At 44.6% G+C, this 27,771-nt stretch overlaps 1 protein-coding gene across 1 annotated transcript; it reads left to right on the forward strand.

Moving 5' to 3' along the window:
- Positions 1-27,771, forward strand: TRAF3IP1 (TRAF3 interacting protein 1). Its single transcript, XM_062506658.1, has 15 exons — positions 1-179; positions 759-827; positions 2,162-2,323; positions 3,161-3,301; positions 3,446-3,892; positions 4,549-4,626; positions 9,021-9,096; positions 11,026-11,124; positions 12,820-12,901; positions 13,176-13,259; positions 13,549-13,660; positions 14,175-14,211; positions 14,729-14,805; positions 25,725-25,948; positions 27,363-27,771. The coding sequence occupies exons 1-15, from the start codon at positions 57-59 to the stop codon at positions 27,526-27,528; spliced, it is 1,977 nt and encodes a 658-aa protein (XP_062362642.1). The 5' UTR covers positions 1-56; the 3' UTR covers positions 27,529-27,771.

Genomic DNA, 27,771 nt, shown 5'->3' on the forward strand with positions numbered 1-27,771 from the left:
GATCCCGGCTCGAGCCCGGCCCCGTCCCGGTGCCGGTGCCGGTTCCGCTCACCGCGATGAACGAGGCGGTGTCGCGGCAAACGCGGGAGACCCTGGGGCAGGTGATCCGCAAGCCGCCGCTCACCGACGCGCTGCTGAGCAAGCCGCCCTTCCGCTACCTGCACGACCTCATCTCCGAGGTGGGTGTGGGACACCCGGGGGACCCCTCGGGGCTCCCCCCTCACCTCTCCGGGCTGCGGGGCATGCCCGGAGTGTTGTGTGAATCGCGAGGTTTTTGGGATGCTGGGTGAGTTTGGAGGGTTTGGGGTGGGAAAGGCACGTGTAGTGGTAGGGAAGGGGGGGTCACGCTGGTAGAGGAAGAGGTAGGTGCGTTTTCGGGGAGGAATTGCTCCCCGGGAGGGTGGGCAGGCCTTGGCACGGGGTGCCCAGAGCAGCTGTGGCTGCCCCTGGATCCCTGGAAGTATCCCGGGTTGGACGGGGTTTGGAGCAGCCCGAGATAGTGAAACATTACTGAATCAGTGAGGTTGGAAAAGTCCCCCAAGATCACCGAGTGCAGCCTGTGCCCCATGCCCACCCTGTCCCCACCCCAGAGCACTGAGTGCCACGTCCAGGCGTTCCTTGGGCACCTCCGGGGATGGGGGCTGCACTCCAGGGCCTGGCCACCCTTTCCATAGAGAATACATTTCCTGCTGCCACACAAGATTTATTGAGGAGAGGCTTTAAATATTCTTGACTTACCCCATTTTTTCTGTTTTTAGGTGATCAGAGTGACAGGTTTTCTGAAAGGACTTTACACGGATTTCGAATTGAAGTCAGATAACGTCAAGGTGGGCATGGGACTTCCTTATTTATTTAGCTCTCAGTTTTCTTTGCAACTTGCTACAAGGTTCTTTTGGTCTTTTCTGTGTTTGTCATCAAGGACCTGTTTTGTGAAGGAGATGTGAAAGTTCCTGCCTGTGGGGTGTGCTATGCATTCCATGGGGTGAACACCTATAGATTTGTGTTCAGATAGGTTTTAAAGACTTTTAAAGAGTCTTCTGGTCTCCCGAGAGAATCCATGGCCCTAAACTTACTGCTCTATATGTTTTTATGTATGTACAAATACATATGTATATATCTATGTATCTGTGTAATGGTATAGACATTAAATATCCTTGTTTAGTATTCCAGGACTCACCTGTCTAGACTATGCATTCCTCAGTAGCTTTATTGCACTATAGAACTGGCTAATTACTGAAAGAGGAGGTTAATATCATTACTGAAAACTCCTTTTCTTGAGTCCAGGGGTGACTTTACTCTGTTTGCTGCTTTCCCCTGATTTTTGGCTAAGCTGATGCTGAGTTCTCCAACTCCCAGTCTGATTTGGGAGCTTTGGTTGCTGATTCCTGGCAAACAAAGCAGTTTTTGTGTGTTCCACTTAGGCAGCTGATCCCAGGGTGTTTGTTTAACATAGCAACTGAAGTGTGAGCTCTTGGAGCCTGACTTCTCATCCTTTCTCATTTTAGTCACTGCTTAATGCACATGTTTATTTCTGTGACTGCTCCTACCACTGTTAGGATAACTAAAATTAAGTAATATATAACTGAATGGTTTTGTTTTTTTTTTTTTCTGATAGTGTCCTTCTTGACCCAATAAACAAACTTCCAAGCAGCTCCTGAGCAGGTCTTTGTTGCATTTCTGTGCTGCTATCTTTGAGAATTTCTTTCACAAATTTCTTTCACAGCCCATGAGTCCATGGGGTTTTCCAGAGCTTAGGCAGAGGAGGTCAAAATCCTGGAGTGTGGGGGAAAATGTCTCAACCTTGAGTTCCTCTTCTGAAAACATTGGTTAGGAAGAAGACTTGGCTGCTTCCTTACTGTGATATCTCTTGGAGTTTTAGAATATCAGGATAATAATTTTTTTATCTGAGTAATAAATAGAAGAGAGCTGTAAGGAGAACTGAAATAATGAATATTCCTTAATTATGAAGGCTTCTGTGAAATTTCACTTGGCTTTACTTTATTTGGTCTTTTATTTTCTTACTTCTAAATTTACATGAACACTGGAAGACATCTCAGTTGAAGTGCAGTTGGGGCAGGTTGTTTATAAAGCATAATTACAAAACTAAAAGAAATCTGGTAATTGCAGAGATAAAAGTTTCTCTTAATTGCTCTTTTACCAGGATAAGGATTCCAAAATCCACTTCCTTCAGAAGGCCATCGATGCTGTTGTGATGGTGACAGGAGAGCCACTGTCAGTGAAACCTGCACGAGTTGTGGCTGGACACGAGCCCGAGAAAACCAATGAGTTCCTTCAGGCAATAGGGAAGTGTTGCCTAAATAAGGTAGGACAGAATTATACAGATTTTATGTACGCAGGGAACATGGACAGGAGGAGAAGGAACAGCCTCAGGCTGTGCCTGAGGAGGCTCAGGGGTGCACACCAGCAGGAATTTCTCCATGGAAAGGGTGGTGAGGCAGTGGAAGGGGCTACCCAGGGAAGTTTGGAGTCCTTATCCCTGGAGGTGTCCCAGGAACATCTGGATGTGGCACTGAGTGCTCTGGGCTGGAGACAAGGTTGGGATCAGTCACAGGTTGGACTCGATGACCTTGGAGGTCTTGTCCAACCCAAATGATTTTGTGCCTTAATTACCCCTCTTCTGTCATTAATTGCACAGTAGAAACATTTTGTCACCCCTTAATAACAGCAGATAGAGAATTCATGATCTTTAGCAAGAGTTTGAGCTAGCTTCCCACACAAATGCACGCTGAGTACTAAGGATTTTAATGTTCACTGTTGTTCACTTTGTTTGTCTTTTAATATCTTTTATTAGATTGGAAGCACAAAATGTAGCTTCAGAACCTTTAAAATTTTGGGGTACAGACACAGTAATTATACAACCAGTTGCTCACCTTTGACTTTATCTCCTTTCAGTCAAATCTCTTAATTGTGGAATGAAAGTAATTTTTCCACTGTGCTTTTTTTGATAATGGAAATATAATAATGGAGAAATTTGATACCTGGTTGAAAACAAATGCAGGGTCTGTTCTTATACAGAGTGACTGTATTCTATCATGGGATAATTATGTTTTTATGCTGGCTTGTGACATTCTTAAAATAATTACTGCATTAATTATTTAATTAAACAATTTACTCAGTGGTGTTTTTCTGTTCCTTGCAGCTGTCCAGTGATGCTGCTGTAAAAAGGGTCTTAGCTGGGGAAAAAGCTGATGCTAAAGGGAAACCTCCACCCTCTAAACCTCGAGATAAAGAAAGCAGAGAGTCCAAAGCAGAAGAACAGAAAGGCCATAGGACTACAGAGGTAGCATTTGCATTTTTGGGGGGATACAGGGGTACCATGATTTATTTGTTTGGGGGTTTTCTAGTGTTTTTTTGTTTGTAGAATCACTGTGTGGTTGAGTTGCCATGTGTTGGAATTAATTTTTAGTGTTTGCTTTCTTTTCAGAGCAGGAGAGACACTGAAATTAAAGACAGAAGCCCCAGCAGAGACAGAAAACCCAAAGGAGATTTGAAAGAGAGCAGAGAAAGAGGAAAGGAAAGGGATAAACAGAAGAATAATGAAGAGAGGCACAAAGAGCCTGAAAGAGACACCTCGAAGGAAGGAGAAAAACAAGAGAGGGAAAGAAGCAAAAGCAGAACGACCAAGCAAGGAAGAGAAACCGAAAAAAACAAAGGAAAAGGAGACCCAGAGCAAAGAGATGACCTTGGGCATGATAAAGGACAGGAAAGAGAGAAAAGACATGGAGGAGGAAGAGAAAAGGACAGGCCAAAGGGAAGAGACAAAAATAGGGACAGAGAAGGAGAGAAAGACAGAGAGAGAGGAAGAGATTGGCACAGAGAAAAAGATGGGGAGCATTTCAGGGAACATGAAAAGGAGAAAACTGAGAAAAAGGTAATTGAAATGTTATTTTGGGGAAGAACTTTCCTCACGCTGTGGTTGGGACTGTGTTTGTTCCAGCGGCCTTCTGTGTCCGTATTCCTGCTCATTCAGCAGGAATGGACCTTGTTGCAGACCCCTGCCATGAGCAGGGACACCTTCCACTGTCCCAGGCTGCTCCAAGCCCCCTGGCCTTGGACACTTCCAGGGATCCAGGGGCAGCCACAGCTTCTCTGGGCACCCTGTGCCAGGTCCTGCCCACCCTCCCCACCCTCCCAGGGAGCAATTCCTTCCCAATATCCCATCCATCCCTGCCCTCTGGCAGTGGGAAGCCATTCCCTGTGTCCTGTCCCTCCATCCCTTATCCAAGTCTCTCTCCATCTTGCTTGTTGGCTCCCTTAAGGTGCTAGAGGGCTTTCTCAGAACTGAACTAAATGGTCTTGAAGGTCCCTTCCAACCCAAACCAGTCTGGGATTCCTGGATATTCTAAGGATTTTAAGTCCTAAACTGCCTTGAGAGCCACTTCTTCACTGCCTTTCATTTTATTATTCTTCTATTTACTCCTCCTCTAAGTATTTCCCATTCTGCCATTCTGTTCTGTTACTAGAAATTCAGGATTGATGGGCACCAAAATGCTTCTCTTGAGTCTAAACCAGTTCATTTCTTTTCAGCCCTCAGATTCTGAAGAATCCATGCTTAGAAAACCACAGAGGCCAACTAAAGACAGCAAGTGCCAGCCAGACACTGAGGTTAGTAGTGGAGGAGGTAGGATTATTCAAAGTGTTGCATTTTCATTTGGAAATTGCTCGAAAACAGTGTAGGGTTGAAAGGTAGGTAAATGGCAAGTTTTAGGGCTGGGAAAGACATGAAATAGATACTTCCCTGGCTTTTATGGTTGTTTAATTATTAAAAATTTCTCTGAGCTTGGACAAAAAAAATGTTTACTCAGTTTATTTCATTTTGCAGATTTTTTTTCTGTGTATTCATATTTTGGACACTTCTTAGGATCACAGACTGGTTTCATATTTTGGACACTTCTTAGGATCACAGACTGGTTTGGATTGGGAGGAACCTTAGAGCTCATCTCTTCCAACCCCCCCACCGCTATGAGTTTTCTTTATTCCTCAGAATCTTTCCTGGAAAGATGCTAGGGTTTTTGTATTTATTTTTGAATTTTAGCAGAAGTTACCATTTTGAAAGAAAGAAAATGAGTCCAGTGTTGTTTCAGGGTCCATGTTTTGCATCTGGAAGAGCTGTTCAGTGCCTCTGCTGCTTGTGACACCACTGTACCTCCATTTGCTGCTTCCTGATGACCTGAGGCAGTTTGGGGAATTATGGAGCCATGCAGCCAGATGTTTAAAGAGGGAGACTTCAGTAAATGAACCTAAAGCAGTACAGGCTGAGGAAAAGCCAGGCAGGATCCCAAGTCTGGCAGGAGTCTCTGGGCCCACTGACATTATTGTGTCTTCCCCATGACATGACAAATTTATGGCTCTTCCTTGACTCCAGTCCTACCAAACTGTTTAAGTTACTGGCACTGGGAGGGAGAGCTTATAAAAGAAGTGTATTTTGGTTTTTTTAGCCTCCAGCAAATATTCATGGCCAAGTTAAACTTCCTGCAAATTTGGTCTCTAATGGAAATTCTGAGCCTCATCCCAAGCTCTTGTCGTGCTCTTGGGCACCACAATAATGCAGCAGGGCAGTAAAGTTTCATTTCCTCTCCTAAGTACTTTTGGGAGGGATTCCAAGGCTTTGGAATTATTACCTGAAATCCAAATGACATTCCTGCCTCTGCCTGCTTGCGTAACAGCAGAGGCTGCTCGTTTCTGAGGTGATGAAAACACAGACTTTGCGGACAGAACATGGCAAATGTCATCATTTTAAAGCTGTGGAAGGGAGAAGTGACATGACAATGTACCCAGTGAATTTTGGGAGCTGAGGTAGCTGCACAAAGTGACTTGGAGGGAATTCCAGCCGGAAATAATTGGAAATTGCATCTCCTGGATTGGGCTTGATCTTGTGGTCCTCCCACAAGTTTCTCAGCCTTTATTTCCAGGGATTTACTCTGATTTAACCATTGTGGCTCCACTTGCGTCATGTGGCAGGGAAGCAAGTGCATTCAGAAGAAGGCAGACAACTTTCTGTGCACATGAAGGATATTGAATCGTATTTTGTGGTCTCTGCTGCAGAATTAATACATCTTCAGCATCTCTCTTCAGCTTTTTACATGTATCTTTTCTGTACATAGTTACAGAATATATATATTGACTATAATTGAAGTGAAACAGTTTGAGGCAGTACCCGACAAGTCAGACACTGTTTTTTTCCCCTCAGGATTAACCTCTTTAAATTTTTACTGCATTTACTTTAGAGAAGAGATCAATTTAGATTTTTTTTTTTTTTTAATTCTACATGTACAGCAAAGCTGTCACCTAAAGTTTAGTCCCTGGCTTTGCTTAGTGAGATTTTCTCTATTCATGCAAATCTCAGTTTTTCTTGCTGCTAATTATCAACGCCACCTTTCAAATCTACTTAAGGCTGATTTTTTTATTTTGTAATTAAAATATATTTTTCTGTTGCTATAAAACCTCTTTGTGTTAGCCAGTGTGCAGTAGTCATCAGATGGGTATCCATTATTTTCTGGAGCTAGAAAAAAGCAGGAATAAGTAGGAATTAAGAGACATTTGGCTACCACATGGTAATCAGAAGCTGCCTCAAGGCTGGCTCTTGCATCCCACAGTTTGGGATCAGGGTTGAGTCGTGTTCTGTTCACTCTCAGTCCATCTCAGGGAAAAATCAAATTTCAAGTGGCCTTTTGGACCTTCTCAATAATGAAGATCATTATCATTTAGACTTGACACGAGGCAGGAGAGATCAGAGAGCATCTGGTGCTGGAAGTGGTGGCAGAGTAGGTAAATCATTTCCCCTGAGGCCAAACACCTTGGAAAAGTCTCTCCCATGTCTCCCATGACAGCTGAACTCTTGGCTAAAGCTTTCTGTAATATCCTGTCACTTCTGGCCACTTGCAGAATGGGTTTGGTTTTTGCCCTGCAAACTCTATTGCTCTGGAAGTGGTCACTTGAAGCAGCCTCTAAGTCCTACCTAATGAACTTCTGTTCCTCTTGGAACTTATTTAGGTTATGTAATGAAACTGGAATTAAAAAAAAAGGACAGCAGAGAGAATCATTCCATGGAAATCTGCAGGATGTGGCTCAAATATTTCTGTTCTGGACTTGTAATGTCCCTCTCTCTTTGGTGTCAATGCATCAGAAATCCATCACTTAAACTGCTTTAAAAAGAGATTTTCCTCATCTCTTTGTGTTTGAGAAGTTTTAATTTGCAGAATCTAATACCAATAGAATGTCATCTTACAAGACTTTAGGTGAGGAAAAGATAATTGAGTGATATTTTCCTAATAAGTCTTTTCAGCACAGCACTCAAACTGGCCTTAGCAAGTAGAGATCTTTCCGTGTATGTGATATTATTTATATTAAATGATACCTGCACACTTTATACTGTAGAGATGGAAAGATACCTCCTGGCACTGTGGATTTAATTAGAAGAAAAGTTCTGTAAAGGGTTGATGGAGTAAAATTGCCATTCCCATACTTAATTCTTATGTATTATTAGAGAACCATCAGTAGAGCTGATGAATTAGAGGGGGAAATCACAGTGGCTTATTTTATAATGAGCACTGAAACACCAGCAAACATTTTCTTCTGTCCTGAAGTGAAATTTGGCCTCTTTAGAGGTTAATAATGAGGACAAAACAGCAGCCTGGATGGTTTGCAGAAGGCTCTGGTTCCTTTCCACGTGGAAACCTAATTACTCAGGACTGGGAAGCATGCATGGATCCATCAAGCATTCCACTGTAATGTGTTTTTTCCAGGATGGTGTGAAATGAAGTGCAAGATTTCCCTTTAATGGATCCAGTGGCTGCTTTTCGAAGTCTTGAAGGAGAATAACCTCTTTTATCTCCCTTTGGAAAGCCCCCCCAAACATAAATATTGTGGGCTTTCTGTTTTTGTGTGCTGCCATGGTGAGTTACCCTGCACCTGCTGCCAGGCTGCACATGTGGCTCCACAAAAATTCTGTTTGTAGCCACATAAATAAATGACCAAATCCCCTCTTGCAGCAGCCTCAGCACCTATTCTCAGCTCCCTCCCCACCTGTGCTAATAATGACCTCACCCAGAGAGCTGCTGGGGCTGGGGTGTGCCAGGTGTGTGCTCCTGATGGGGTAGGAGGTTTCCCTCCTTCCATAGTGTTGGGCTTGTGGAGGTAATTACGAAGAATTAAGATTAACCATGTCAGGACTGCAATTCTGTCTGGTTTTCCTTAGAACATGCCAGAATTTTCTAAAGAGGAGGGAACACTTCCTGCTGGTGGAAGGTGTCCCTACTCAGGACAGGGGGTGGAAGGGGATGAGCTTTGAGGTCCCTTCTACTCAAACCATTCTTTGATGGCATAAAAATGGCAGAATTTGTCATTCTCAGGCCATCACTATGGACATTGGAAGTCTTTTCCAACCTTAATGATCAGCAGGGCTGACACAAAATCCTGGATGAAAACTGCAAAAAAGAAAAGCACATAAGGAAGGAGATCCCAGGAGGTGCTAAATATATTTCAGGATTTTGGGTATTAGGCAGGATTTTTATCCAGGGAAGTTGCCATTTAAGTAGTGGACTGTCCAAACCTGGTAGAATGATTTTTTTAAATCCTTGCTCCTGTTTTGGAATTAAGTCTAAAAGATTTTGCAGCAGGTTGAAGAGGAGCTGTGTATCTGATGCAGCTGAAACACAGAGGTGATTGTCAGAATCTTTCTCCTTTTTGTAACCCATCGTATTGTTCAAGCCCAGCACAGGTGCTCTGCAGCTTCCATGAGGTTGGATGCTCCTAATTCTCATTTGGAAGTTGTTTTTCCGTCAAATAAGTTCATGGGAAAGAAAATAGCTGGCACATATCCAGGAAAAAATATCCACAGGCTTTGAGGGAAATAAATTCAGCATAAATGTGTGGATCAATTCTTAGGTCAATATTTGTTCTGTATAATGCTTAGAAAAGCAACACAGGGAAGCAGATTTTAGATATAATGGTAGAATATTTAAATTTACTGGGTTTTTTGTTTTGTTTTGTTTTTCCAGAATGAAACTCCTGCAAGGATATCAAAGCAGCCTTCAGCAAAAGGATCAAGGCATCGCTCCAAGCCCGGAGGAGAAGGTAACCACAGGGAGGATATTGTTATTTCTGTCAGATATGCTGGAGGGTTATTGAGTGGGGATAGCAGAAATACCTAAATATCCCTGTTTATTATTGTCAGGGTTTGTTTTGTATTCCCATCCCTGCATTTGTGAATCCAAGAGGTAATTTTCCTGCCTGGATATGGGATATAGGAAGCGAGATCCAGTTCAGTTTGCACTTGTTTCCTGGGCACAGTTACAGATAAAAATTCAGCCTGCTTTGGTAATTTCTATGTAATTACTCTCTAAATTAGCTTTTTGGACTTGTCTGCAACTATTTCTGACATTTGCCATTTGTTAAATGTTTACAGCAGAGCAAAGTTAAGGTTTGAGCCTTGAAATGGTTTTAATTGGGTTTAATAGGTGGTTGGGCCAGGCTTTTCAAATAAATTATTTCTTTGTGGAGGTGCTTCCTTGCAATTATGTCACCAGCTTTTCTAGTTAAAACTTTAAATATTTACATACTGACTGGAAAGTGGATTATCTTCAGAATATCCCAAGTATTGCACATCAGGAAGAAAAGAGTCTTAGCTTAGCACTGCCATCCCTTTTTATAGGAAACCAAGAGGAAGAGCCTGGAGAAACTCCTGGGTAAGGAATAAAAGTGGCTGGTACCCAGAGCTCAGACAGCAGCAGTGGCACTGCAATTTCTGTCTGTATCCCCACCCCCCTTATTTCAGTGATTTATCCTAATTTCCTCTCAGTGCTTTGTGCCCCTAGTGTTCTAATCCTATAGAAGAAGTCACTGTATAGGAATCACTTTAAAGTCTCTGTTCAGAAGATTCAATGACAGCTATGAATTGATGCCTGTTAAAAATAGCCAATTCTGGTTAAAAATTGGTACTGTTTAGACTAATGAAGATCTTCATACATTTAATTTGCCAATCTCATTATTATTCATTTATATAAAGAGATCTTGTGTTGCTGGGTGTCTTCCCAAGCACCCACCTTTTTTTATTTTATTTCTGTTTTAGGCTTCCATGTGTCTGACACAAAATACTGGAGTTATAGCAGTCCTGCTTTCAGGATTATGAATAGCCCTGTTTGGGCACTGTAAATACCTTGGGAAAACCCTGGCACTTGGGATCTGAATGTGTGTTTATTTAGGAGCCTCATTCAAGTTGGTGCTAGAAAATTGAAATTTTTATGTCACATCTCCTGTGCTGTGAAGTCTGAGTAATTTGGCAGCTGAAAAACCCCTGTCTGGATTCCATTAAAACTGCAGCCTTATTTTACTACTTAGTGATCCTTAGCTGATCCTATAACTTCTTTTATTTCCCAAGATTTTAGTATTTATTTTATATGGCACTAAACTGCAAGGACCAGACACATCCCATTTATGGGATTGTCCCTTTAAAACCAGAACCCAGTTTTCCTGATAAGTTTAATACAGGGAATGACTTTAGGGCGATTATTCAAAAATACTCCTCTTTCCCTGATGCAGCACTCAAATTTTAGTTTTATCAGAGCCAGGAATATTTTGGGGCATTGCCCCCTTTTTTTTTTTTGTTCTGACACAGTGGGGCTGCCATAGGTGAATAATCCAGAGGGTAGGGAAACTTTCTGGAGCTGTGCTGATGCATGTTATGCACTGGTGATGATGATCAGAGCTTTCTATTTTATCTTATATTAATTAGAAATAAATCAGTGTACAACAGGAGGGCATGTCTCTTCTCTGTGGGCAGATAAATTATAGAGGTTTATACTGAATATTTCAGCTTTCAGGGGTTCAGTCAGCACTCATTTAAAAAGTCTTTGTGCACCTTGAATGTGTTTTATTGACACTGAAGAGGGTTTATTAAACTAGGGTAGCCCTTAAAGAAATCCTAGTAGGTATTTAGCATGGCTTTTTATTTTAAATTTTTATTGGCTCTTGGGTTTCATTTGACTATAAACTGGTTTGTTACAGGAGCTGTGGACACTAGGAGTGTGGCAGATGGGATTTCAGAGGATGGTGCTGCTGAGCTGCAGGAGAAAAATGAACCAGGCCTTGCAGAAAAACAGACAGGTAGGGAAAGTTAAAGTGGGACTGCCATGGAAAGCCCAGCTGGAGTGTTTGGGTCAAATCCACGCAGCTCAAAGATGTAAGGAGGCTGATTTACACTTGGATTTAATCCAACTGCTGCCATGTGTTTTAATCACATCTGATTCATGTTCTGCCTTGAAAAATGTCCATCCACTGATAAAGCAATTACTTTTATTTTCTTTCTCCTATTCTTCTGTTTTTCAAGAAAATGCTGCACCTGAATCCCTTGGTGATTTGTTCTCTGTAAGAAGTGAATCTTTGCACGTTGCCTTTCTTTGCAGCTATTTGGGAGTCTCAGTGTTAGCGTTTTACAGGATTCCAGAGGAAAATTCCATCCCTACATTCTTACTTCTCCATTTCCCCCCCAAGCTGGATATAGCTCCCAAGACATGGATTTGTATCCAGCTACAACACACATGGAGCCACAGAAGCAAAGTGCAGGAGAAAGCAGCTGAAATTGCAGGAAAAAGCTGCATTTTTGTTCCCTCCAGATGCCCATGCTGGAGCTGGTTGGAAGGATGGATTCCCATGGATGTGGGATGTGTTCCCAGCCCACCTCTGGCCTCCAGGGCCTCGTGGCTGTGGCAGCCTAATGAAATACAGATGGATGGCCAAGACACTGTGTGACCTTCCCCAGCTGGGAGAACTTCCATGTGAATTCCCTTCCATCTTTTGGAGCTGTCTTGTCCTTTGGAATACATCTGGGATGGAAAATAAATGTATATTATAATAGGGATGGATGTAAGAGGAGTGCCCCCAGGTTCATTATTGATTTGGATTGGATCCCCTGGTGGTGTAAGAACCAATTATTCCAAATCAGAAGAATAATGAAGGTTGGAAAAGATCTCCAAAATCATCAAGCCCAACCTTTACCATCGAGCTCAACCTTATTTTATTGACTGATCTTGATTTTCAGCTTTATTCACCAGGGCACTGTAAACCCTTCATTTTTTTTCAGTTCAGGACCTTTAAGATCCCAAATCCAAGCCATTCCATGAGCCCAGGATTATAAAACACTGTTTATTAGCTGAAATGAGCTGATTTTCCTGGATTATTTTAGGACATTCTTTCTGTCTGCTTCAGTTATATTTTGTTGCAGAGCAATGAGGCTTTATATCCCAATTTTCCTGGCCCTGGGACTAGTTCCCAGGTTCTGGATGTACTTCCTGTTATGTGCTTCATGCCTACCTTGATCAGGTTGCAGAATAAATAGAACTTTTCTGAAAAATGAGTCTATTTGTAATTTACAGATTAATTTGTCAGAGACTTGGTAACATTCCAGTGGCAGAAGAGCAACATCAAACATAGCTGAAAACTTTTAGCAGAAAAAAAGTGCTTTTTAATAAATTAAGCCCTTCTCTAATGCATTTCACTGTTTTTGTGATGTACTATAGAATTTTTAAATATATTTGGGCTGAGTTTAGATGCTTTGAGTACACTTTACTCAAGGAGTAGCCCCCACCTCAACCAAGAATCCCTGCAGGGGAAGATAGGAAGTTAAGGGAAACAAAAGCATTGAGTGAGATTATGTCATTTTCAGACAATGTTAAGAAATTTAAAAAATAAAGAAATTTAACTGTTTTTGCAGTGCAGTGCTAAGATTCCAAATACTGTCATTAAAAAATTAAGTTTTCCTAGCCCAGCTAAGCCCCAGTTTTATGTTGTTTTGTTTAATAGAAAGAGAAGGGGAGAATGTGGCTCCAGAAAAGCCTGAAAATGGGGAAGCACCTCCTGATGTACTACCTCAGCCTACCCAAAGGTGTGTTCCCATCCTTTATTCCATTCTTATTCCATAAACTGTTTCCATGGAATGTTTAATGCAAAATTTTTTGCTTCCATTCAAGATTTTTGAGGAGAACATTGCATTTCCTCTGTGCATTCCAATAAGGATGGTGTTATGAATAAGGTGAACCTGCTTTCTAATTTGAATGTTTGAATTTTTTTTTTTTTTGCTCAGCAAAGGCTTGTCACTTGTGAAAATGTTGCTGTGACACTTGTGGAAATGGTTTTTTCCATTCCCTCTGTTATTCCAGACGGATTCCCCGTCCTGGGAGCGCGAGGCCGGCACCTCCGCGAGTGAAACATCAGGAGAGCACTGAGCTCTTAATCCCAGAAAGGTGAGGGATGAGGGAGATGCAGAGTGGGTGTTCCTTGGAGCACACCCTTCCCAGCTCGTCTGGCATCACCAGTCTGGGTGGGGACATGTGGAGTTCCCGTCTCTGGGGTGTCCAAGGAGGCATTCAGTGCTCTGGGTGGGGGTTGCTCACAGGCTGGACTTGTTAAGCTTTTCCAACCTCAGTGATTGTGGGATTCTGTGATCTTTTGATGGCTTTTAGTTGAGTTGAGCATATTCTGGATAGATCTCGGTATTTCCATTCATTGCCCTTTTCCTTGTGTCCCTGGCAGGAGTGGCAGTGCTAAAACAGCCCCAAACGTGATCAGGGAGCAGCAGGTTTCTGATGAGGAGGATGAGCAGTTTGTGGTGGAGGCAGCAGTGTCCCTGCCAGAGATGCCAAAGGTCTGTTCCTGTTGCAAGTTATTGAACCTTTTTTCATTATTTTGTTTGGAATGTGCAGCCTGGAGAAGAGGAGGCTCCAAGGACACCTCAGAGCCCCTTCCAGTGCCTGAAGGGGCTCCAGGAGAGCTGGAGAGGGACTGGGGACAAGGGATGGAGGGACAGGACACAGGGAATGGCTTCCACTGCCAGAGGGCAGGGATGGATGGGATATTGGGAAGGCATTCCTGGCTGGGCTGGAATTCCCAGAGAAGCTGTGGCTGCTCTTGGATCCCTGGGATTGTCCAAGGCCAGGTTGGATATTGGGGCTGGGAGCAGCCTGGGACAGTGGACAGTGGAAGGTGTCCCTGCCCATGGATGGGGTGGAATGGGATGAGTGTCAAGGTCCCTTCCCACCCAAACCATTCCATGATTCCCTGCCTTGTTGAAATATCCTCCAGCTGAAGATTTTTGAATAGTTCCATATTACAGCAGTGCCAACTTTTTTGCAACTAAAGCTCTCTTCCTGCATGTGTAGGAGCCAGAAGTGGAGCTCCTTGAGGATCAAAAGCATGGTACGTTTGCTTTTATCTATATTGATACAGATCTAGAATCAACCCCTGGGTTTAAACCAAATGCTGAACACTTAAAATGCTGAACAGAGCAGTAAAATCCCCCCTGAGGGAAGGGCTTTGCAACGTTTGCAGGAAAACCAACTTACTTACCCAGGCTTGTTTTCCTGTGCAGCTGGATTGGTAAGGACACATTTTTTATGCATCCTCAGTGTCAGCAGGATTTAAAATTCTGCATAAAGCTTATAAATTAACGTTTCTTCAAGCGTCAGGTACAGCTTGTCAGCTCTAAGATATGAGGTTGGATTTAAAGACAAGTTCTAGAAAAGCTTGGGAGAAAAAAGGTCAAATAACAAATACCTTGTGTGTCAGTGTTTAAAATGCAAAGTAAAATGCTGTTTATGTTGCTCTAAAAATTATCTGCATTAAAAAAGCAAAGCACTTGGGTTTTGTTTTATTGTCTGAATGTTTAAAACTGTTTAGTCCATCAATGCTTACAAAAATCCCGGTTTTTCAACAGGTGGGCTGGTGAAAAGAATCCTAGAAACCAAGAAGGATTATGAAGCATCACAGAAATCATCCCAGACCACAGACAGGGTGAGACGGCAATGGCCTTCAAAGAACTGGGAGATTAAATGTTGCAATTGTGACCTTTTTCTTTGCTTTAAATGTGTTTTATTCCATTTATGATCAGGCTTTTGTCTGTCATGTCTTGTCTTGTTTATGTGATTTCTTCCATGGTTGAGAAAGGGAGGGTAGGTGTTGCTTTTTTGCTGGGTCTTGTAGGGTTTTTCTTTGTTGTTTTGGTCACTTAGTGTTTGGGAAGCATTTAGCAGTGCTCACAAACCAGAAGCAAAAGCTTGAACCCCCCATATTTGAGTGCCTTGCTGTTACAATGGAGAGCTGTGGCTTTGTCAGCCTTGCAGAGCTCCTGGTATGAGAGGCAGCAAAAGCAGGACACTGAGATGGACTCTTCTGATGCCTCGGCCACATGGAAAGTTTCAAAATCAATTTTGATGTTCTGGGGAGAGGCACTGAGGCACTGCAGTGGTAAAAGTCTCAAAATTAGACAAGTACGGGATGTTTTGGGGAGGTGAATGCATTTCATGAGCTCTTACATCTTCCAGTCGCATTTATTTTAATTCAGTATTGTAGGGTTTTCCTATATTCTTTTCAGGAATGGTCTGTAGTGTTTGAGACCAGCTGTTCCCAGAGCTCTGTGAAATCAATGGTCACTCTTGAAAACTCTTGAAGCAGCTCCTTTCTGCCTCCTTTGGCTTTCCTTTCTTTTCCAGCACATTGAGAAAGTTGGGATGACAGATCTGACTCTTGGGGGACTATCCTCCTTTCTGGAGTTTGGGATTGGCTGAGATCCAGGCCTGGAAGAAAATTCCTTTCATGTATTGCAAGGATTGGGATTTATGAGCCCTTGCAGGGTTAGGCAGGACATTGGGAAGGAATTGTTGCCTGTGAGGGTGGGCAGGCCCTGGCACAGGGTGCCCAGAGAAGCTGTGGCTGCCCCTGGATCCCTGGAAGGAATAGGGCTTGGAGCAGCCTGTGACAGTGGAAGGTGTCCCTGCCCATGGCAGAGGTAGGACGGAATGAACTTTAAGGTCCCTTCCAGCACAGATTCCTCTGGGATGATTCTGTAACTGAAGAAACTGAATCCTTCTAAAAAGGAAAACACCTTTAGATTGCTGCCCATAGTCTGTTAGGAGTGGTTTTAGCTTTTCCCCACCTTGCTGAATTGCATCTGTTAGAAATGTGCTTCTTGTGGTCTCTGTGGTCACTGAAACACCTCTGGCTGCTTGGTATGAGTTTATCCAATGGGAAAATTTGCCTGCGTGGCGAAATCCTGCCTTTAGAGAATTGTTTGGAGACAGAGAAGGGTTCCAGGTTGATTCTGCTGTTCCTGCAGCAGCTCCAAAGCTCATTCCTGAGCTGGCACTTGAGGCCAAGCCATGCAACTGTCCCTGTTCCTGGGTTTGTAACTAGATGGTGCTGTTGGATCATCAGTTCCCAGGCTCACTTTGGAAAGAGCATTAGGAATTCATTAATGCTGTCTCTCAGCACTCCCTCACTGTGGGCTACCCTGTTTGGTGGTGTGTCTTGTCCAGCACTGGCCATGGAACAGGATAATGGGGGGGAGGATTCACACAATCACATGGATTTCAAGCTCAGGAAGCTTCCTTTGTTGTCTGTGCTAAATTTTATGATTGGCTTTTTTTTCCTGACTGAGAATAACAAGCTAAAACAATCCTTTTTTAACCCCTTAAATATTTTTAAATGGCCAATTGTCACCCTCTACAATCACCATTGAGTCCCATCACTGGTTTTCAGCCCCCGAAACATTCATTCATTGCTTGTTTGGCTTTTGTTGCAGTTTTGAAGCCCTGCTCTGCATTAGCAGTGCTGAGAATAGACAGCTAATTCTGGAAAAAAACCTGCTGACTTCCTAGTCCATCCCATGGAAACCTGCCTAAGCTCCTGGAATACCATGGGATTGCCTGTCCAAGCAGCTGGCTGCTACTGCAGGAGGCTCCTTTGCTGTTACTGCTTTTCAGATTATGATGTGGAAGTGGTTGGGATCCAGAGAGGAGTGTAGTTCTCCTGAAACTGTGATCCAGACAGGAGTGTGGTTTTCCTGGAGTTGTGATCCAGACAGGAGTGTGGGTTTCCTGAAGTTGTGATCCGGACAGGAGTGTGGTTTTCCTGGAGTTGTGATCCAGACAGGAGTGTGGGTTTCCTGAAATTGTGACCAGAGAGGATTCTAGTTCTCCTGAAATTGTGATCCAGAGAGGAGTGTGATTCTCCTGAAATTGTGATCCAGAGAGGAGTGTGGTTTTCCTGGAGTTGTGATCCAGACAGGCATGTGGTTCTCCTGAAATTATGATCCAGAGAGAAGTGCAGTTTTCCTGACAGCAGAGTTGAATGAAAAATATGATTAAAAATGCTTGAAGTGTGTGACAGGCACTTGACAGTTCAGAAGACAAGAGCTGGAGACACAATTGAATCCTAGGAAATTATTTTAGAGAATGGAGTTGCTGTGACAGTAAAAGTAAAAAAAAACCCAAATTTCCAACATGGCCTTGCCTCTGGGAATGTTTCTCTGTCTATTTAATTTGTTTTCCATCAAACTCTCCAGGAGAAATGTCTTCTGCATCAGGTTGCAACTGTATTCCAAACTGTGTTGTGCATCACAAAGTAAAATTAGGGGTACTGCCATATTTTTGGAGTAAGGTATCCAAAAATCCAGGGAATACTTGAAAGAAAACTTGCTTTGGGAAATTCCACTTTCCCTCTATCTGTCACTAGAATGTTCATCTTCCCTCATTCTATTAAACTGTTCAATACATCCTAAAGAAATGAAATTATTCTCCCACTTCTCTTCATTAGTCTTTAAAGCCTTGATCTTCTGCCAGTTGGGAAAATGAAGAGGGAAAAAATAGCAGGCTGAGTGCTGGACCTTTTGGTTAATACATTATTAACTCCAGTATTCAGCAAAAAAATGATCAGTGGGTCTACTTGATTTAATGGGGATTAATCCACCAGAAATGAAGTGAAGTTGCTGGATTAATACTTAATCCAAATGTAACACTGATGCCCTCTCAGGGATGTTTCACACCTTCCAGCTGCTGATGGCTGGGGAACATTTATTTATGTTAAAAACATTCCTCCAAAACCCTTTCTGTGCTGTGTTTCCCAAACATGCATTTGCTTTTTAAGGAGTTTTAATAAAGGAAAAGAAGGGAAAAGGAAAGAAAACTGGGGCTTTCATCATCTAGGTTTTGCATGTGCAGAAACTTAAAATAATATACACAATTTTGAGGTCAAACAAAGAGGTCATTCTGGAAATACATGAGATTTGTGTTGCCTTGATTAGCTGTGTTCAGCCTAACAAATTCCTAAAAAAACTTCCTAAATGTATTTGTTTAGAATCTAAGCCTCTAATGTTAACCAGAGAAAGAAACAGATGTTCCATTTTGTATTCCACTTCATTTATTTGATGTGTGGAAAAACGTAGGCAGGTTATTAAACAGCTGAAGCAAGTGGGATAACAGAATTCCCATCTTTGCACAACCCAAAGGGCTTCAGAAAAGCAGCAGCTCAGAGGCTTCTGGGAGGAACAAGTGGTATTGAATAGCTCAGCACCTGGGCAATATTAACTTGAATTACCAGTGTGGTACATTATGCACTTCAGAGCTTAGGACAGATCTAATCAGTGCTGATTCTGTTTGTTTGAAGAGCTGAAGGTCACTGATTTTTTTACATTAATCCATCAGCTGCACAGCTCTGGGTGAGCCCTCCAGACCATGCAATTCATGTGCTGTGCTAAGCAGCTGGAGTCAGAAATCCCAGCATTTACAGGTTTGGAGGAGGCTCATCATTCCCACCACAGCATCCTGACAGCTTGGTGTGTCCTCAGGAGTGCTGGCAGGGAAATGGAGGAGGAGTTACCTATGCAAGGGTTTCAACCTCTGTGACATCTCTGTCAGTGCTGATGTGATGCTAATTCAGTGGGAAATCACGGGTGCGGACACATAGCTCCTCAAAAATAGGATTTTTAACCCAGCAGCTGAGCAGCACAGGAGCTCAAACAGAGGGAGTGTGTGCTCCAGGCTCTTACACTGCTCCCAGCTCTCAGAGAACAAAAATGTGGACCCCAAGCAGTTGTGCTACAAGCTGTGAACACAGTAACAGGGCTCTGGCCACTCTTGGGATAGTCCTGCTGTCAGGGCTCCTTTGTGCCCCAAACCATGTCCTGTAGGTGCAGTATAAATCCAAGTGAGACAGCAGATGGATCTGTGGACACAAAGGATGTGTAAAAGTGGTGAGGCAGCTGTGGTTGCCCCCCCCGGGAGATGGTGCAGTGTGTCAAGGACACAGCACAGGGCCTGTCAAGTCTTTCAGGTGCTGGGGCACAGCCTGGGGGGAGGCAAGTTTTTTTACACAAGGAGCAGGTTTATTCCAAGTCCTTTTTCACCAGGAAAGGCTGCTCTTTCAGGAGGAAATGGTTCTGGACACGGGGACTATGAGGAGAAAGGGATGACTGGGCAGAACTGGCACCAGCATGGCATTGTGGGTGAATTAATGTGTTTTGCTGTCACTAATTACAGCTGGAATTGTCTCCTGGCTTGTCTCTTCTGTCTTAGGATTCCCAGGGCTGGAGCCAGGCTGGGAGAGATAGGGGTGCTCACCTGGAGAGGAGAAGGCTCCATGGAGAGCTCAGAGCCCCTTCCAGGGCCTAAAGGGGATCCAGGAGAGCTGGAGAGGGACTGGGGACAAGGGATGGAGGGACAGGACACAGGGAATGGCTTCCCACTGCCAGAGGGCAGGGATGGATGAGATATTGGGAAGGAATTGTTCCCTGGGAGGGTGGGCAGGCCCTGGCACAGGGTGCCCAGAGAAGCTGTGGCTGCCCCTGGATCCCTGGAATTGTCCAAGGCCAGGCTGGACATGGGGGCTTGGAGCAGCCTGGGACAGGGGAAGGTGTCCCTGCCCATGGCAGGGGTGGAATGGGATGGGCTTTGAGATCCCTTCCAAGTCAGACCATCCCATAATTCCATGATTTTGCTTTGTGTGCTGAATACTGCCCCAAATAGAGGAGGTTTTGGGAACAGACTTCTCCCCAGGAAAGCAGGGTAGGTGTGTGGGCTGGGGTGGCTGTTCACCGACAGGTGAAAAGTCCAGCTTTTTTTGGAAGGATCAAATACGAACTGAAGGGAAAACCACTACTCTCCAAAAAAAAAAAAAAAAAAAAAAAAAAAAAAAAAAAAAAAAAAGAGAGAGAGAGAGAATAGATTGAAAAAGCTCTCTTGAAAGAGCCATTCTTTTATTTTCTTCTGGAGCCTTCCAGCTCAGAAGCAGGTCAGACTGACTCTGGGAAATGCAGTGATAAAGAACATTGTGTCTCCAACTCCTTGGCCTGTGCCTGAACCCTGTACCTGGCATCAGCAGAAAAAGCATCCTGTTCATTTGAAATGCTTTAACATTTACTGTTTCCCTCCTGGTTCTGTGAAAGAGTTTCTTATGGGGATCCCTGGTGGATAGTTACAATCTACTTAAAACACAGACTCTGTTAAAACCAGGCAAAGAAAACACTCTTTATGATCAAAAAATGTATTTCATACAGTAAAAAAAAAGCTCCCCACCTTGTTGGTTTTGTACTGGATATATCCCAGTTACTTGTCCAAAATGAAGTTTCTTCCCTGACCTGTAGAAAGAGGTGGAGGAAAATGGTGGAGCTCAATAAAACTGTGATTACTTGGGTCTGTTCTCCTAGTGGGACATAATAATAGAGTTAAAAGTGGCTGCAGAAACTATTAAAATGCTTTATTTATTCTTGTACTAATTTGATGCATATTTAAAAACCTGTTAATTAAAAGCAAAGGGGAAGGTATATAAAAGTAAGCAAATGCTGTTTCTTGAAATTCTGGTGGTTTCTGGAGCTGTGTTGATAATTTTCCCCTTCTTGATTAAAGAAGAAAATTCCTGCTTTCAGATTTCTCAGGTCTCTGTACCCGAGTCCACATTGTGTTCTGCTCACATTGAGGTAATGGGAAAAGCAGCCTTTTTTCCCAGGAATCCAAAATAAACATTTATCTTGGTGCCTTATGAAAAACACGAAGGTAAGGAAACGTGTTGGGCCTGCAGAAGTCACCCAGCCTTTTATATGGGGATAATTTATTGATTCTGGGGCTGTTGTGAAAGGGGAGTTCATTGAGGTGTAGGGCCTAATGAAAAAGCCTGGAACAATTCGGGTTCTGGCATTTTCCTCCCTGCTGAAAATCTCCTGTTACGCATTTGTGCAGAGTGAGCAAAGGTGGCACTCGGGGTTTGTACCGCCCACGTCGCTGTGTAGGAAACCATCTGCCATCATTCCAGAGATTTTAACCCATAGCTGCAACTGTGGAGCTGGGAACAGGCACTAGTGGCTTTATCTCCCCTTAGTTATTTAAAATCAGCAGGAGTTGGCAAAGCTTTGGAGTGTCACACTGATAATTCTGAGCCTTGAGCTTCAGGACATGGAATCGTGGCTGTGCCATCCCTGGAATGGCCAAGGCCAGCTTGGATGGGATTGGAGCAACCTGAGATAGTGGAAGGCGTCCCTGCCCATGGCATGGCTTGGAACTGGATGAGCTTTGAGGTTCCTTCCTGCCCAGAGCACTCTGGGATTCTGGGATCTTGGTAGCACAGGTGTTAATGGGACAAAGAAAGAACGGATGGTGATTTTCTCACTTGTGGGATGAGGGACACCATGTGCCCATTGAGCTCCTGTGCCTTCAGGTTGGGAAATCTTTCTTGGGAGGAAATTGTTCTTGGATTTTTTTTTTTTTTAACTGGGGAGTCCTTACATCACTTCAATATCATATAAGTGTTTCAAAGACACTTATTAATTTTATTTTTTTTAATTTTTAAACAATCCTATTAATGAACCTGTATGAATAGTATTTACTAGATTTTTATTTCAAGTAGTATTTAATAGATTTTTGGTGGTGTTATGTTTCAGTTCTTGCAATGCCAGTTGGCTTGATGATCCTAAAGGTCTCCTCCAACTGTGACAATCCTGTAATTCCGTGACTGACTTTGGATGGGATAATATTTTCTCCTTTTAATCTCATTTTTGAAGTATTAAACTGCACAAAGAACATGCTGGAATTACAGGGACACTAGAATTAATTTTCAGTATTTACTAATACACTTTAAGGAACTGATTTGTCAAAAATATTCCAGGTTTTTTGTTGTTGTTTTTGTTTTCACTTGAGATTTTCAAGGAGCTGTGTATTTTAGCCTGCAATATTTCAAATTGTGAGCTGGACCTATGTTTACAGACCTATGTATTTATAGATTTGTATGCAGATATATTCTGTATATAAAGCATAGAGAATTCTGGTTTGCTTCTTTACTGAATTGTGGGATTTTAATTTCTGTTTTATTTTTTATTTTGATCCTATTCTTCCCTGTGGAGGGAAGTGTAGCTGCTTGGTCTGTCTAGGTATCAGACAGTCATGCCAGCATTACAAGGATGAGAAATAGAATCAGAGAATAATTTTGACTGGAAAAGATCTCCAAGGCCATCAGGTCCAACCTGTGACCAATCCCCACCTTGTCCCCAGCCCAGAGCACTCAGTGCCACCTCCAGGTGTTCCTTGGATCCTTGGACACCTCCAGGGATGGGGACTCCACCACCCCTGGGCAGTCCCTGCCAAGGCCTGACCACCCTTCCCATGGAGAAATTCCTGCTGGTGTGCACCCTGAGCCTGCCCTGGCCCAGCCTGAGGCTGTTCCCTCTCCTCCTGTCCCTGTTCCCTGGAGCAGAGCCCGACCCCCTTGGCTGTCCCCTCCTGTCAGGGAGTTGTGCAGAGCCACAGGGGCCCCCCCGAGCCTCCTCTTCTCCAGGCTGAGCCCATTTCCAGCTCTTCCAGCCCCTTCCCAGCTCCATTCCCTACCCTGGATATGCTCCAGCCCCTCAGGGTCCCTCTGGCTGGAGAGCCCAGAACTGGACACAGCCCTGGAGGGGCCGGGCCCTGTCCTGGGGCTGTGTCACACCATGGCTGGCACAGCCCAGGGCCACCGGCCTCTTGGCCACCTGGGCTGGTGTTCAGCCCCGTCACCAACACTGCCAGGGCCTTTTCCAGCTTCCCAGCTGCTCTTCCCTGAGCCTGCAGAGCTCCGTGGGGTAGTTGTGAGCCAGGACAGGACCTGGGCTGTGCAGATCCCTCTGCAGAGCCTTCACATCCCAGCAGCTGTGTCTGCAGCTTCCTGAGGTGTGCTCCAGCAGATCCTTCACATCCCAGCAGCTGTGTCTGCAGCTTCCTGAGGTGTGCTCCAGCAGATCCACATCCCAGCAGCTGTGTCTGCAGCTTCCTGAGGTGTGCTCCAGCAGATCCTTCACATCCCAGCAGCTGTGTCTGCAGCTTCTTGAGGTGTGCTCCAGCAGATCCTTCACATCCCAGCAGCTGTGTCTGCAGCTTCCTGAGGTGTGCTCCAGCAGATCCACATCCCAGCAGCTGTGTCTGCAGCTTCCTGAGGTGTGCTCCAGCAGATCCACATCCCAGCAGCTGTGTCTGCAGCTTCTTGAGGTGTGCTCCAGCAGATCCTTCACATCCCAGCAGCTGTGTCTGCAGCTTCTTGAGGTGTGCTCCAGCAGATCCTTCACATCCCAGCAGCTGTGTCTGCAGCTTCCTGAGGTGTGCTCCAGCAGATCCTTCACATCCCAGCAGCTGTGTCTGCAGCTTCCTGAGGTGTGCTCCAGCAGATCCACATCCCAGCAGCTGTGTCTGCAGCTTCCTGAGGTGTGCTCCAGCAGATCCTTCACATCCCAGCAGCTGTGTCTGCAGCTTCCTGAGGTGTGCTCCAGCAGATCCTTCACATCCCAGCAGCTGTGTCTGCAGCTTCTTGAGGTGTCCTCCATCCCCTCATCCTGATCCTTGATGAAGATAAAAATGTGAAATGGGTCTGGGCCCACTACTGAGCCCTGGGGAGCAGCACTGGTGACCAATCCCATCTAGATGTGGCCCCATTCCCCACCCCTCTCTGGGCTGCACCATCAGCCTGTTTTTATCCCGTGAAAACTGCACTTAGCCAAGCCATGAACTGCCAGCTTTTACAGCAGAATGCCTTGGGAAACATTCCAAAACTTGGCATCTGGAAAATAGAAATGAAGCAGGTTTTCACACAGCAACCATAATGGACTGGCTGAGTCTTCTCCCTTCTGAGAGAGCTGGATGTGAAATAAATCCCTTATTTCTTGGCTGAGCCTTCAGATAATGGATGGTGGGGAGGAGAGTGGTGAGGGTTTGGAGCACTTAGGAGAGGAAAAACCAGGGAATGGGATGTCTTCTTGGGAAGCTGTTGGATCTGATACAACTCTGCTGATGGACTGGAGGTGCACACTGCTGGTGTGCATGGTTCAGTTGCCAGCCCCATGTGGAAAGTGCAGTGCTGTGGATTGAGCCTTCCCTCTGGCTTTGGTACACAAAGCACGGAGTAGGAAAATAGGATAGAGAGAAGGGTTTGAAAGGCTGCAAAATGGAAGCATTTGCATCCTAAAGCACAGCAAACACATGGATGGCTCCAGGAAAGCTCTGAATGCTGTGCGTTTGTGTGGTGTGGTGTGGTGTGGTGTGGTGTGGTGTGGTGTGGTGTGGTGTGGTGTGGTGTGGTGTGGTGAACATCTGCTGCTCTGATGGAGGCACAGCCTGAACAGGAGGAAATTCGTGGCTGTGGGTTTTTTTAACAGCTCAGCTAGCACTTGTGAAGCGACTTGGGCAGTGAAGGGCACGGGTTCAGCAGTGTTTGTCACCTCAGCCCAATTCCTAATTAAGCCAATCAAACACAATCTCCCAGGAAAGTCAGAAATCCAGCATTTTTCATGCGTGGCAGAGCATGGGCAGCAGCCCCAGGCGAGGCTCAGCCTTTGGATTTTTTGGCAGAGTGTTTTCAAACACGTCTCTCCGTGTCCTTGAGTCCTGCAGCCAGCCCAGGGCTGTTGAAATGTGCTTGGCAGGAGACTCTGCAGCCTCCAAAAAGCCAGCTGAGCAAACACCCCCAGCTCGAGCTGGAAGCCAGGCAGTTGAGAGGAGGGCAGGAGGGGACAGTGGGATGGGTTCCCTGTCCTAGCACTGCCACCTCTGTATTTAGTAGGAATTGTGCCTAGGAATTGGCTCACCCTCTGGTTGGGGTGGCAGGGAAAGGCCTTTCTTCTTGTCTGGCATATAATAAGCAACCAAAAGGACTTTAAATAAACTCTACTTCAAGCCCTGTGTGTCTGGGTTTGGGAATTTGACCTGCAGGAGTGTTGGAAAGAAAGAAAAACAGGGTTGTTTTTTCTTCATGGGGGAGAAAAATCCCACTGGGCTTTTCCTTAATGGCTTTGCTGGAATAAGATTATTCCAGTATATTAGTAGCATGGCATTACTTTGCTCTTTTTGCAGCATCCTTTTGCTCCTGCTGGCTTTGCCACTGGAGCAAACTCTGAATTTGACTCACAGTGAGCTGAGAGGCCTCAGGAGCTGCACCATGGATACTCAGCTGGCTGCACATGAGGGAAGTAGCACGAGCCCAAATTCCTTTGGACTAGTGGAGTTTATGGAGGCCACACCTGCAGCATGTATGGTCTTACAGTCGTGAACAGGAGTACAAGGCAGGGAGTAGCCACAGGCTGTTTTAGCTCTGAAGTGCTGTTGTTAGGACCAGCATTAGGAGCTGGAAATCCAGATACGGACAGTGGACGGAGAAAAGCATCTTGAAGAGGCTGATGCAGAAAACTCAGGAGAGGCTGTGCCCTGGAGTTCCCACATAGCAGCAGAATTTGCTGCTGCTTTCAAAGCTTGCCCAGAAAGCTGTGGCTGCCCCTGGATCCCTGGCAGTATCCAAGCATGGTTGGCCATTGGGGCTTGGAGCACCTGGGACAGTGGAAGGTGTCCCTGTCCATGGCAGGGGGTGGGATGGGCTCTAAGGTCCCTCCCAACCCAAACCATTCTGATGCTTTCCCAATTTGTCCCTTCTGTCAGGAGAAGCCCGCTGTCTCAGAAGCATCCAGGAAGAGGGAGAGAGACTTGGTAGCCAAAGAAATCGAGAAGTTCCAGGTGTCCATTCAGAGTGTGTGCCAGAATGCCTTCATGCTGGGCAGGATCGTGGATTACATCCAGGAGGACATGGATGCCATGAGGAATGAGCTGCACATGTGGCGCCAGGAGAACAGGGAGCATGCGGAAGCTTTGCAGAAGGAGCAGAGGTGAGTGTGCCCAGGGGCAGCTGGGGTTGCCTCTCGGGACAGATTTTAGGGGCCCTTAAAACTTACAAACAGCATAAATATTGAACCCAGAGCAGGAGTGGATTCCTAAATCCCAGTCTGCTCTTTGTGCAGTGGATTCATCGTGTTCTGGTGTGAGTGATGGTTGTTGAAACAGATTCTCACCTCTGTGTCTTTACACTCCTTGAAAACAGAATATGCCTTCCAGCTGTGTGTGCTCTGACCTTAAACATGAGGTGGAGATCAATATTTTTGGAGCCATATTCAGCCCAGAGATTTGCTGCTCCCTGAATCCATGTGGAGAAGCAGCATGGGGGGGATTCCTAGCTGAGCCCCAAATCAGTGCAGTGAGGCACTTCCAATCCTTCAGGACAGGATTACAGAGCAGCAGCTGTGGAGAAGACAATGCTTCCCACACATCCTGGGATTGGGAAGCTCATCCCTGTTTGCTTTGCTTCTGTGACAGACACTGGCAGGATCCCAGTGAGGGAATTCCCATGTGATTCCTAGTGATGCCTTTGGTGACTTATGTGGTGGAAAGGAGGGGAAAACCAAAGGATCTGGAGATGTGGACTTTAGCTGGTGAGCCCTTGAGTGATTGGGTAGTTCAGAATGACAACAGGCTCCTTCAGACTGGCATTTCCTGGCTGTCCAGTGTTCCTGAAGATAAGCAGAATTATTGAAGGGGACGTATTTGTTTGAAAACCATTTCCTCATTCACTTAAGATGCAACTTGTGTTCATTAGTGTAGAATTTATGAAATTTCCTGTTAATGTGTCATTGCCTGTCCTTGTCAGCAACTCCTGATGGCTCCTTTTCTATATCATGGAATCGTGGCATAATTTCGATGGGAAGGGACCTTAAAGCCCATCCAGTCCCACCTGCTGCCATGGGCAGGGACACCTTCCACTATCCCGGGTTGCTCCAAGCCCTGTCCATCCTGGCCTGGGACATTTCCAGGGATCCAGGGGCAGCTTCTCTGTCCTTCGTCGCAGAGTTTAGCAGAAAAACCAGAAGAGCCAAGAAGTGATTTTTTTTTTACTGTTGAATTGTGGGTGATGTCCCTCGAATAATATTCACCTCTATCCAAGTTATTATCTTTATCTTTGTGCTTCTTATTCCACACTTCCTTTCAGGAAGGGTGGGAACAACTTAAAGGCCAGGCTGGACAGGGCTTGGAGCACTCTGGGACAGTGGAAGGTGTTCCTGCCCAGGGCAGGGGATGGGACTGGATGGGCTTTAAGGTCCCTTCCAACCCAAACCATCCTGAGATTCTGTGATTCTGTGAAATACTTTGCAGCTTTTCAGGTCTTCAAATGTAGTTTCTTGGAGGATTAAATAACCTGAACCAGCTTGAAAGTTTCTGACAACATCACATTCCTTGTGTCTCTTTCAGCATCACAGACAGCGCTGTGGAACCACTAAAAGCTGACCTGGCTGAACTGGAGCAGCTGATTAAAGACCAGCAAGACAAGATCTGTGCTGTAAAAGCAAATATTTTAAGGAATGAAGAAAAAATCCAGAGAATGGTTCTTAGCATAAACTTGTCTTCAAGAAGGTGAAGAAGAGGGAAAAGAAATGACAGAGCCTTGGGACTCACTGACTGATGTTGCTACCAAAAAAACCAAAACCCAAATAGCAGATATGCTTTGTTCAGATATGAAATGTTGAGGGACCAGAACCCTAAAAATTATATTAAAAAATCATTATTGCATTGATTTTTAGATGTTGATATTATGCAGGATAAAATGATATTCACTTGAATGCTCAAGTTGCAGAGCTATTAAAATAACTTGTTTGTTTAA

The sequence above is a fragment of the Cinclus cinclus genome, chromosome 21 (genome assembly GCF_963662255.1).
Source record: "Cinclus cinclus chromosome 21, bCinCin1.1, whole genome shotgun sequence".
NCBI lineage: Eukaryota > Metazoa > Chordata > Aves > Passeriformes > Cinclidae > Cinclus > Cinclus cinclus.